At 45.1% G+C, this 12,062-nt stretch overlaps 1 protein-coding gene across 10 annotated transcripts in view; it reads left to right on the top strand.

The window, feature by feature from the left end:
- Positions 1-12,062, top strand: part of iqsec1a (IQ motif and Sec7 domain ArfGEF 1a) — a 77,220-nt gene that overhangs the window by 24,346 nt on the left and 40,812 nt on the right. Inside the window, exon 1 of one of the 10 annotated variants that reach the window (XM_027001708.3) lies at positions 10,131-10,717. The exons of the other annotated variants lie outside the window; for them this stretch is intronic. Within the exon in view, the coding sequence (XP_026857509.2) occupies positions 10,683-10,717 (35 nt within the window). The 5' untranslated portion in view covers positions 10,131-10,682. Of the gene's footprint in view, positions 1-10,130; positions 10,718-12,062 lie in introns of those variants that run through there. 10 annotated transcript variants of the gene reach the window in all.

The following is a 12,062-nucleotide window of genomic DNA, read 5'->3' as shown; positions in this document are numbered from 1 at the left end:
GAGCAGCATCTTTGAGCATCTTTGGTTGGGTAATTCCTTTAGTTGTATTTGGTTGGTATCCTTTAGTCTACCATTAGACATTTTTATATATATATATATATATATATATATATATATATATATAATATGACATTTTTTGTTTAAAAAAAAATAAAACAAAGCTTGACCGTAAACCTTTTTTTTTTTTTTTCTCATTTATTTTCTATGCATGATTAGGGGATGTTTATGGGGTGTATTTAGAAGGTAATTCCAATCAAAACCATTACTTTGTGTGTGGGTTTTTTTTTTTTGGTTCATGTTTTGTTTCTATTGGTATAAAGTGAATCATAATGTTACATTGCTCATCATTTGTTTGTGCACTGATACATGGTGCTGTCATTTGCATCATCATAAGTGTCTCCCGTTAATTCTGTGTTGATCACGGGTTCGTTTCCTGTATCTCTGTGTTACTGTGCATGTGTGAAACCCATCGCTAACATTTCTAATTCTAAGTAGTGTCGTAGGCAAAGTTGATTAATGTGTTGTCTATTTACAATAGTGCTATTTGTTGTAAGGACTGAGTTATGTCCATACTGAGTTATGATATCACCTTCACATAATTCCCTTTTCCATTTGTCAGTTTTATTTAATGTTTTGATTAGATGTATTTCCTGAGGTACCAGATGCATTAAACTGGCGGTTATTTTAATAGTGCGTTTAAGCTTAGGCTCATTACTCCTTATATACGGAGTCCCTTCACTGTTGTTTTACTGCCAGAATATTCTTAGAAAAATCCATAATTAGAATTATAGTTGCAGGAAATTGCTTTTCTTTAAAAAAAACCCAAAAAACCCTTTCATTCCAGCAAAACTAAATCTAGATTTCAGTTTGGTGGAAATCCTCAGTCTCCAGTCCACAAACATACTTCCCATAGATTAATAGCTAAAGGAGACATGGCTCACAGCTTCACACCTGGTGATCCCTAGAAAGCTGCCCCCGCCGCAATTAGCGTGCAGCTGGCACCGTGTGCTAGAGTCTCGGTGCTTGGGTCCCCGGCATTGCTTTTCCATTTAACCCACAGAGAGCTGTTTGATCACACAATGGAGTCATAATGAAGTGGCGATTAACATGTCCCCTCGCTCATCTCCAGACTCTCTGCGTACTAGCTGGCCTCTTCCATCACCTTCGTCCTGCCCACGGCCGCCGCCTGGACGAGCCTCCCACACCGCCCCTCTGCCAGATCTTTTCCCTGATCTGGCAGGACGTCTCAAAGGTCGCTGACGTAACTCAGGACCAGTAGAACTCACTGTGCTGAAGTTTGCGAGAGACGTGCTGCTCCTCAGGGGTTCTTCCTCCTGGGTCATCTAGTCCTCATCACGGGTCTCTCAGCCTTGCACCTGCTCGGGTGATTCAGCTAGCAAAGCGGTCACAATCAGCTGATGACGCAGGCGTGGCAGAGAAGGGGTTGCCAAATATTAACCAGCAATATTAACCTGTACAGCAGTGATTAATTGCTGGAGAACTCGTTAAGAAAACAGTATGTCATCAGTCTGCGTGGGCACTCTTTGTTCCCCACACTGTTTCGAGTGGATTAATTTCCCCGTGTGTGGTGACGGCCTCGGTGAACAGATTGCAATGCAGTGTTGTCACACAGGAACTACAGCATCTCTGAAAGCTCCTGTGTTTCTTCATACTTCATTCCTCCCTCTCGCCGCCTTTACCATAATCATCACATTGTGAAGCTGGAATTACAGAGACAACGGCAATTACCTCCATTGTCAAACGAGCAATTTTTAGCATTTATTTTTTCATGGGACAAATATGCTTTTGAGTTGAAACGTGAAGAAAGACGTACCAAAAGCACCAGCCTGTGTGCGTGCGTGCGTGTGATGTGCATGCGTGAGTTTTGACAGTGACGTGCCACGCGTGTTCTCTGTCCATCTGCCTTTCTCGCCAGGGAAGATAATGGTCTCCACCAGTTCTGTTGCCCACCCTCGGGGAGCAGCAGCCCTTCAAGATAGCGGAGCCAGAGAGAACCGCAGAACCTCCACTCAGCCTCCACCCCTCCTCCACCCCCCAACGCTCTTGTGCCTCATGGAACGTCTCATTTCCCATGTGCATGAGTAGTCTACATATGGATATGAACCATCTTGGAGCTGTTCGGGATGGAGATATGATAACACCTCTGTGTGGTCCCTCCACTACTACCTTCCACTTCCTGAAATGGACTGGATGGAGCTTCTCGTGATATTCCTGTTGATACAGTTGTAGGGGATCAGAGAATTCCTAGGAAACTCTAGTTAGAGTAACGCTGCTCATTTTAGAATCAAAAGCTGCATGTGATCAGGATGACTGACTAATATTATGCTGCTGTAGTTTTAAATCTTCGATTGTGTTTACTACTATATCCTTGTCTGACATCACTGGCATGCTGTCTTGAAACCTAATAAAATGCAAATAAAAGGTGTATTTTTAACATGTCCATCATGGTGAATAGTTTTACTTGTTCGTGGTCATTTAAAATCTTCATAATTTGCCAAGACTTTAATTTGGTCATCTGTAAATAATTGCTGTTGCAGATTTTTGAGCATGGGTGCAGCAACGGCCTTTTCTGAATAGCCGCGTCCTTGATTCGGTTGCTGTTATTGCTGTTGGCCACAAGGGGGAGCAGCGTGACAAGGCATGCACTGCGCCACGCGCTGCAGATGTCCTAGAGGTCAAAGGCGGCGTTTAAAATGCAGCAGTGAGGTGATGCAGGCTGGACTCGGAGCAGGTCAGCTCTCTGCCACGTGAGGACCGCTCTCATGCTGAGGGCTTTAGAGGTGCATTTCAGATCTTCAGGAGGGGCCAAATTCTTGTGGAAATGCGAGATGTGTTTAGCAAGGATGGTTTTCTCTTTCTCTCTCTCTCCTACCTCTTTATCTTTTTTTATGTCAAATTTCCAATGTACCAGATAGCTTGGAAGTGTGTGTGTGTGTGTGTGTGTGTGTGTGTGTGTGTGTGTGTGTGTGTGCACGCACAAGTGTGTTTTTGCATATGCAGAGGCAAATGCTGGAGTCGGAAAATGCTTGAAACTACATTGGAAATGATTTTCAGTTCCTCTGCTGTGGTAAGCCATGTTTCCAGGCACATAAGCCAGTGGTCTTAAACTAAACGCAGCTCTACAGTGTTCCATCTATGTCTAACACTTTAGAGTTGTTTTTGAACAATTTAGCATCCGTGGTTTTCAGGAATTATCTTTAAAAAATGAACTTTTAAAGCTTCACATGAGCACTGAGCCCCGTGAGAACTGGATAATCATTGCAGATTTAAAAACTGAAGTGAAACTGATTTGTTGTGTTCTCTGCTGCCTCAGACCTTTTTGTCTTGATATTTTTTCACAGGGTCTGTGAAATTAAAGCTGAAATGCCTCCTTCATTAAAGCCACGAGACGTAATGGCAACCAGGTGTGAAGGTCTGCCGTCTCCATGCTGTTTGACCTCCCCATGCTCAGCCAGCACTAGGTCTTGTCTTACCTCCCGGTACTTCCAGGACCAAAATGAATTAAGCACGCAAAAGATGCTCCTTAAGTCAGAGAATTGTTACATGGCTTCAAGTGTCACAGTGCAAATGGAAGGTGATGCACGTGAAGCTTCACGGAGCTCCATGCTGGCGGTGACCTTTAGCCTACACGAGGTGCGCTACTGAGGAACGAAGATTTCATAGGACTCAAAATGAACCTGTGCTGTTTCTCCTGGAAGTGCCTTTGACAGACATAACTGTGAGCGAGGGCATCTTTCTGACAGGATGGCTATTTGCAGTTGCAGAAAACTAGATGGAGGTACTGACATGTTCTGAACAGCCTGTCCTACCTCATCCCAGAGGTGCTCTACTGGGTTAATCTCTGTGGACCGCGAAGGCCAAGGAAGCAAAGAAAACTCGCTGTCGTGTTTCTGGAACCAGTTCATGACTATACGACCCCTGTGTCTTGGTGCAGTGTCCTGCTGAAAGTGTCTTCCTGCTTGGTCGGCGACAAGGCTTAAGTCCAAACATCCGTACACCAGTATCAAAGGACCGAGGGTGTGCCAAGGATATTCCACCTCCACGAGTCTGAACTGGTGACACTTGATGGGAAGGGCTCCTTGATTCATGCTTTGTGTCAAATTCTGACATGATGCAACAAAATCAGCACGATGCAGCAGAAATTTGGATTCATCTGATGAGCTGATGTTTTTCCGCTGCTCCGTGATCCAGTTTTACTTCTTACCTAGCTGTTTCCTTTGGACAGCAGCGGCACCTGAACTGATGGTCTGCTGTTTTAGCCTGTAGGTCCTAAGGTCACTTTAGCTGGAGTGCCAGCATTGTATTTGACTACAGTTATCTCAACTGTTGATCAGAATGTTTGACATGCTGCTCTGACTCCTTCCTCAGTCTTTACATCCACACGATCCCCTTTCACTGTTTTGCCACGCCATTCTGTGATTACTCTTGACACCATTGACAATGACCATGTCTAGTCCAGCACTGATGACCATGTCTAGTCCAGGAGCAATGACCATGACCGTGTCTAGACACAAATCCACACAAAAACACACCTGGTTTTATGCTACATTTTGCGGGTCATGTATCCAATTTCCATACAGGGAAGCACCGAACATGAAGGGGCAGGTGTCTCTAATAAAGTGGCCATTTTGTGTGTGTGTGTGTGTGTGTATAAATATACACTGCCTGGCCAAAAAAAAGGTCTCTCACAATAATATTTCGTTGGACCGCCTTTACCTCTGATTAAGGCATGCATTCACTGTGGCATCGTTTCCACAAGCTTCTGCAATGTCACAACATTTATTTATGTCCAGAGTTGCATACATTTTTCCCTCAAGATCTTGTGTTGATGATGGGAGATTCGGACCACTGTGCAAAGTCTTCTCCAGCACATCCCAAAGATTCTCAATGGGGTTCAGGTCTGGACTCTGTGGTGGCCAATCCATGTGTGAGAATGATGTCTCATGCTCTCTGAACCACTCTTTCACAATTTGAGCCCGATGAATCCTGGCATTGTCATCTTGGAATATGCCCATGCCATCAGGGAAGAAAAAATCCATTGATTGAATAACCTGGTCATTCAGTATATTCAGGTAGTCAGCTGACCTCATTCTTTGGGCACATAAAGTTGCTGAACCTAGACCTGACCAACTGCAGCAACCCCAGATCATCGCACTGCCCCTACAGGCTTGCACGGTAGACACTAAGCATGATGGGTGCATCACTTCAGCCACCTCTCTTCTTACCCTGATGCGCCCATCACTCTGGAACAGGATAAATCTGGACTCATCAGACCACATGACCTTCTTCAATTGCTGTAGAGTCCAAGCTTTATGCTCCCTAGCAAATTGAAGCCATTTTTGCCGGTTAGCCTCACTGACACGTGGTTTTCTTAAGGCTACACAGCTGTTTAGTCCCAATCCCTTCAGTTCCCTTTGCATTATGCATGTGGAAATGCTCTTACTTTCACTATTAAACATATCCCTGAGTTCTACTGTTGTTTTTCTACAATTTGATTTCACCACGTTTGTGATCGGCAGTCACGATCATTCACATTCCTTCCTCTAAGATGATGTTTCTCCACTGTCCTTCCACTTTTTAATAATGCATTGGACAGTTCTTAACCTGATTTTAGTAGTTTCAGCAATTTCCTTAGAAGTTTTCTCTGCTTGATGTATGCCAATAATTTGACCCTTCTAAAACAGATTAACATCTTTTCCACAACCACAGGATGTGTCTTTCGACATGGTCGTTTAACAAATGAGAAGCTACTCACTGCATCAGTTAGGGTTAAATAACTTGTTACCAGCTGAAACATAATCACCCATGCAGTAATTATCCAATGGGAGGCTCTTACATATTTGCTTAGAGAAAATCCAGGTGGTGACCTTTTTTTTTGGCCAGGCAGTGTATATTTAATGTGATGGGGTTCACATGTCACTTTTGCATTTTGTATGTTTTGTAGGCCAGTTTTAGCTGGTTATAGCTTAGATTTATAACTGGTTGTCATGTCTTATGAAGAAAATTAGTCATTGTGCGGTTGGCCCTTAAACAGTGTCATTCTGATTAGTAACTACAACATGCTTTTTCTCTGCTGAGAGTCTCTGATGGTCCCCCTGAATAGATCCTAATCATCTCTGTTCCAGGCCAAAAAAGGGTGAAACCCCCACGGTGAAGTCCCCCACCCCCGAGGGCTTACTCTTTGTTCCATCACTTCACTCAGTTTGGAACAAAACCTTTAGTGTTTTACTCAGCTGGGGAGTTGATTGTCACATAGGTACTTTGTACCCACTACATCTGCTGCACTGCAGTACACCCATAACAAACTCTCCCTCCAAAAATGCTGCCGTTGCCAATTAACAAATGAAATCGTATTGTAGCATTTACCCAAATGCGGTTGCTTTCCATTAACTATCAGTCCAGGCTGCAGGTTTCCGTGCTGTTTTAGCCATTTCCTGATCTCAGCGTGCCGTTTTGAACATGTGACGAATATGAGTGGCTGGTTTGAATGTGTTTTCAGCATCTGTTAAACGTATTCTCCCACAAAGTAGTGTTGCCCACAGATGGGTCGGGTTGAAGTGCCATGCTGAAGTGACTCGTCATTAGTGCTTAGCATGAAATTAGTATATAACAGTTACAACATTCAGCACAAATAGTCCTTCAGCTGTAGTTTGCCTGGAAATGGTACTGTTGTTGATAAAGTGAGGAAAGCTAGTAGTTACTGAAAAGGCTCTTCCAAAAGCGTAAGTGCACAGTGGAATCTTTCATTCACTGTTAGCTGCTTTAGCTGTCCATGGAAATCTGAACGACTGCTCCCAGTGTTCCTACAGCCCCTTTAGTAGAGTTATTTAGGGTTAGACATGTTCTGGAGACAATTAGATGTACAAGTGCATACTTACAATTGATACTAAAACGATAAATGCTTAATGGAGAAATTGATGTGGGTTCATAAAGGACAGCTTAATCTGGCTCATTAAGGCAAAACTAGCATGTTGTGTTCTGATCTATTCATTTATTTACATTTATATACAAATTATAATTTGATTATTTGGCAGAAAAGCCTGGTCTCCCTCAAGAAGCTCTGGGACAACGCTGAATGAACAGTGCAGCTGTTTTCAGTCAAATTTGCCTCACGTTTAGACTTTTAATACTGAAGCTTTTTATTTCATTTGTGTCTTTGTTTGGATGTTACTGTGCACTCCACTGTACTTGTGAACACCGCCCAGAAGTGCTAATATTACCAGTTAACAAAACCTTTTTTTTTTTTCTTTATTTCCCCAGTTCAGTCATGTTTAATGTTATGCATGGCTGTGTAGTAAAGCCATTAAGATGGTAAGAGGTTTCCTAGGCAGTGCAACCTGTGCTCTTTCTTCAGATCCAATGACATCATTGTACAGAAGATGCAGGAGTTCCCACCCCACAGTAAAACATAGCCTGACCAATCAGCTGCTGTCAGCCAACCCTTTGCAAGTTCAGTAGTGGTGGTGTTGCCTGGCAACCCACAATCGGCAAATATATATGTGCTCCGCTCTGGGTGGATGGCTGCAGTGGAGACAGCCTCCGATGGAAATGGGAGACACATGCACATCTGCACCACTCCTCCACCGCTCTGGACTGGCTCCTGCACCACTGCACACCCTGGTGTAGATCTACAGAATGCACGGGAGTGCTAAGTGCAGTCGGTCCGAAGGCAGGGCTCGTGTGCACACATGTACCCGGCGGAGTTCTGGATGACCAGCAGCTGAAGTTCCTGGACTTTGCGCTTGGAGGCAGAGAGTCTGGAAGCGGAGCCCAGTTGGCTGGTTGCAGGGTGCTGGGCTCGACCCCGATTTCCACAGTGTGGAACTGACGGCGCCGACTGTTCCTGGATGCACCCGCTGCCAGGACTGGCCCGGCGATGTCTTGAGCGCGGTTCCGACTGTCCAGCAGGGTGGGGGGCGAGAGTTGGGAGGTGGATTGGCGTGGATGTGTGGGCCATCACGTTCTCTCGGTACGCGCTGGCCCAGGTGGGTGCAGTAGGGCAGGCCAGTTGTGTGAGCCGAGTGCACGGCCTTCTCCTTCCCTGGGTGCTGGTCACACTGGACGCTTGTTGTTTGGAGCTCCGACTGATTGAGTCAAGCCGGAGGATGTCCAGGTTCAAAGCTCTGTGTTTAGATTACTGGCAGTTTCTCTGTTTGCAACCTCCCATTGGACTCTTTCGAAGGTAAGGAAAGTGGTATAGTTGATCTGCATTTAACTGTATTCTGCCCAAAGCATCCACTGTGCCAGGCTTTAGATTAATCTGTAGAGTTCAGGTTGGATCGTACATCTTCACAGCCTCTGAGTGCAGAGGACTTAGCAGTTAATTACCATTTAATTACATATCCCGAGATTTTAAGGGGTGAAGAAGGTTAAGACGGTACAGTTCTGACTCCGTGAGACACTCTTATCTAATTTCAGCAGTTTTTCCTACAGCTGCTTACACCAATTTTGTATTGTGGCTCAGCTGAATAAGACACCTAAAGACCTGCACTGATGACTAAGTAATATTGAATTATTCATCACAATTACTTTCAAAGTCTTAGATAAGACTATCACTGAACATGCTTTGGAATAGCACAGCTGTTCTTAAACCTGTGCACTAGTCTTCCTGTGTGCTGGTGCTGACCTGGGGAGTAAGGAGCATGAAAATGGAATGGAACAGCCAACGTGTGCAGCCAGGACTCATCTTACTGATGATTTCATGGGTTTAAAAGGGTGGAAAACAGAGGTGACCAACCTTCCACTGGGACACATGCTGTCCTACACACTCTAGGTTCTACCCAGAAAAAAATACTCATCATGTGCCTGATTTAAATGAAAATTGACCTATGTAGTTCAGCCATGTTCCTTCTGGGTTTGGAACTAATGTAAAAGGCTTCACTAGGAGCCCGGACTGTGAACACTGGTGTAAAGTGGACTGGGCTCTCACCAGTGCCTCTTCTCTGTGCTCATGATGTGGTCCCCGTGCAGAATGGGTTTTGTGGCTTGTTGTACCTAATTATAGTGCATTCTCAGAGCAGGTCGGCTTGTTTATTTATTTTCTTACAAGGTTGCCTTGCTTGGCATTCTGTTTGGGGTGGGCAGGGTGGACCGGGGTGGATGGGGGTAGATGAAGTGGATGGGGTGGACAGGGTTGAGTGGGGTCGGGGGTAGATTGGGTAGGTGAGGTAGACAGGGTGGGGGCATGGAGGGGGTGGACAGGGTGGGTGGGAGTAGATTGGTTGGACGAGGTGGACGGGGTGCGGGGGTAGATGGGTTTCCATGCTATGGCATGCCTGGCAGTTTGGCCCTCAGTTATTTCTAAACAAAGCTTGCCTTCATTGGTATCATGTTGTTTGTTTAGTTTCTTTAACAGAATTCAAGCCAAAGAGATTGAGGTTCCAGAGAAGAAAGAACCATCACAGTGGCTGGAGGGAGTTTCGGCACACTGGCTTCAGTCATAACATGAAGTGATGTTGATGATATGATGAGGTCTCCACACTGAGCTAGTAAAGGCATCTCAATGAACATCAAACTCTTGCCAGATTGGTCCCAGTCACCGCTTGCTGGAATGTAAATAAGATGTCATTGTATGCTTATCAGGTGCATTGTATAGCAGGACCCCTGGAATCATGTCCTTCCCACTTTTGAATCTCTGCGTACAGTTTGGGTTTGGCTAATACATAATACTGTTTGTAATCTCGTGGCTTGGTTATAATTTATCTTTCCATCTGTACTCTCAGCAAGCCTGCTCTCACGCTCTTGGTATATTCACTCTCCTCCCAGAATGATGTGGGGAGGTTGTACAATCAGGCCTTTGCCATTATGCTTGCTGTGGTGTAAATCTGAAAGGCTTTATTATGCTGTGTGCTGCATGGACTTGACATATGTGAAGTGTGAGTCTGAGCTGGGGGAACAATGCCACATCTGTGCCCTGCTGCCCAACAACCAGAACAACCATACCAGCTCTCTGCGTTTCTGTTATATAAAAAGCACGAGTAACCTTTAGCCTTGTTGTGAGGTTCCGCGGACATGGTTACAGCCTCGGGCTGAGCCCAGCACCCCCACCGCTCTCTAGGAGCCGTCATGTTTGGACACGAGCCTGCTTACAGTTGTTGTTGGAACACACAGGCCATTTCCATGAGGGCTGGCCTGGCTCCACGGACTGAGGGAGGAGGGCTCTGTCTCTCCTGCATACACAGATGCTGTTGGGAGTGGAGAAATGGGAAAGGAAAGAGAAAGAACCAGAGTCTGTGGAAAGTCCCGCAGATGAGGCCCTGCTTTGGATCAGCCTGGCCCGGGCGCTGTCTCCCGCTGGTGAAGTCAGTGCGCTGTATGCTAACAGATGAACTGCGTTGGTGAGCTTGGAATTTATATGGCTGGCCTGGCTGACAGAAAACACATGGTGCGTCCGATCAAGTAGCGAGCAGCCTTGGGACGAGCGATTACAGTAATGCATGTGGTCTGCGAGTAGATTTTCGGTTTCTGTCTCAGGCAGTGATGAAACCTGTGGGAAGGCGAGAAGAGGAAGCCTCCCTGTAGTCTCCGTGTTTTCCCAAAGAGCAGCAGAGTCGTCTTAACCGGCAGATCCGGCAGCCTCTTCTGAGTGTGTGCTGCGTTTTCTGCTTCTCTCGGGAACGTCCCGTGTCTGATAGGGGGACGTCACCGCTCTGGGGGATGTGATGTGGAAGTACTGTATCTCAGTCAGAACTGGAAGGTAAGACACACTAAATGTCATGTTTCTATGGATGCTGTGAGTATTCAAACACACTTGAGGGGCTTTTAAAAAATTTCTTTGTTCAGATATTAATACATTAATATTAATACAATGGACGATAAAAAAGGGTTTATGCCATTCTCAAAATAACATCAGAATATCTGATACATTCTCACATCTTTGCAACTGTGGAATATGTCTGATTTCATAGTATTTTAATTAATTAAGGTTTAACTCGTTATTAAACAATATCAATGAACAACAATAAATTATTATTAAAAGACTTTGGATTTGGAAACCGTCTCAAATTGTCCTAAAGGGATTTTGCATAAAGTATCACCATAAATTCCCTTTGCTGAGGAAAAGCCAATGACATTCCTGGAGATCTGAACCATGCTGAGAGAGAGAGAGAGCATCATTTCAGCCCAGCACATTACTGGCCTGGGGGTCCATCTGGCTGATCACTGCAAAAGACAGTGAGACACCCTGAGTGGTTTTGCTCGATTTGTCTCTGAGGTTTCTTGAGGAGAATATGGGAGGCCATTGTGAGGAAAAAAAAAGAGTGCGCAGAGCTGATATTCTGCCCTTGAACTAGTTCTTGGCTGCTTGTTTACTGCACATCACCGTGGTGACACTGGAGAACTCCAGCAACCTGACACGGCCACATGTCCATTTGAGGAAGGTGAGGGCATCATTAATTTAGAGCTTGCGCATCCACACAGCTAGTGTTCAACTTGCCATTTACAGGCACAGAAAGGACCTTTATTTTCCAAGGTCCAAAGCAGGCTTCAATGGAACGCCATCCAACATGCTGCTTTCAGAGTTTCTCCAACTTCTCAGAATTCTTTATCAGAGAACTTCATCGCAGAAGCCGTGGCTTTCGTCCTGAGCAAAGCATCGGACTCGAGTCTGCAGCTGCTGTCTGTGTGTGGACTTTACAAAGGACAGTCTGACATGCCAAGTTCCAGCAGGTCTGGCCCTTCTGTGTATCAGTCTTGACCTGTGGCCGGGGCGGCCCTGTTCTGTCTGGCCCAGTCCGTGGTACCGCTGGTTCTGTAAATAATAATGTGGAGTCCATGTGCAGAAGGAGCCCAGGTAATGAAGTCATTCCATTTTTTTTGAGTGTTGTGTGTTTAACGTTGCTTCATGTTTTCTCCGTCTGGCTGTTTCATACTGGACCTTTGTAGCCATACGTATATGGTTTATCAATCTTACTTGCCTTCCCCTGACTCTCCTGTTATTCAGCTGTTACTGAAACTTTCATAGCATTGCATCAGCAATCAAAGCAATTTGGATGTCAAACCAGAAGCTTTTAAATGAACACAGTACACTCAGGCTGTAGTTA

The sequence above is a fragment of the Electrophorus electricus genome, chromosome 24 (genome assembly GCF_041902795.1).
Source record: "Electrophorus electricus isolate QZ-2024a chromosome 24, ASM4190279v1, whole genome shotgun sequence".
Taxonomy (NCBI): Eukaryota; Metazoa; Chordata; class Actinopteri; order Gymnotiformes; family Gymnotidae; genus Electrophorus; species Electrophorus electricus.
This window is presented reverse-complemented; position numbering and strand designations above follow the sequence as displayed.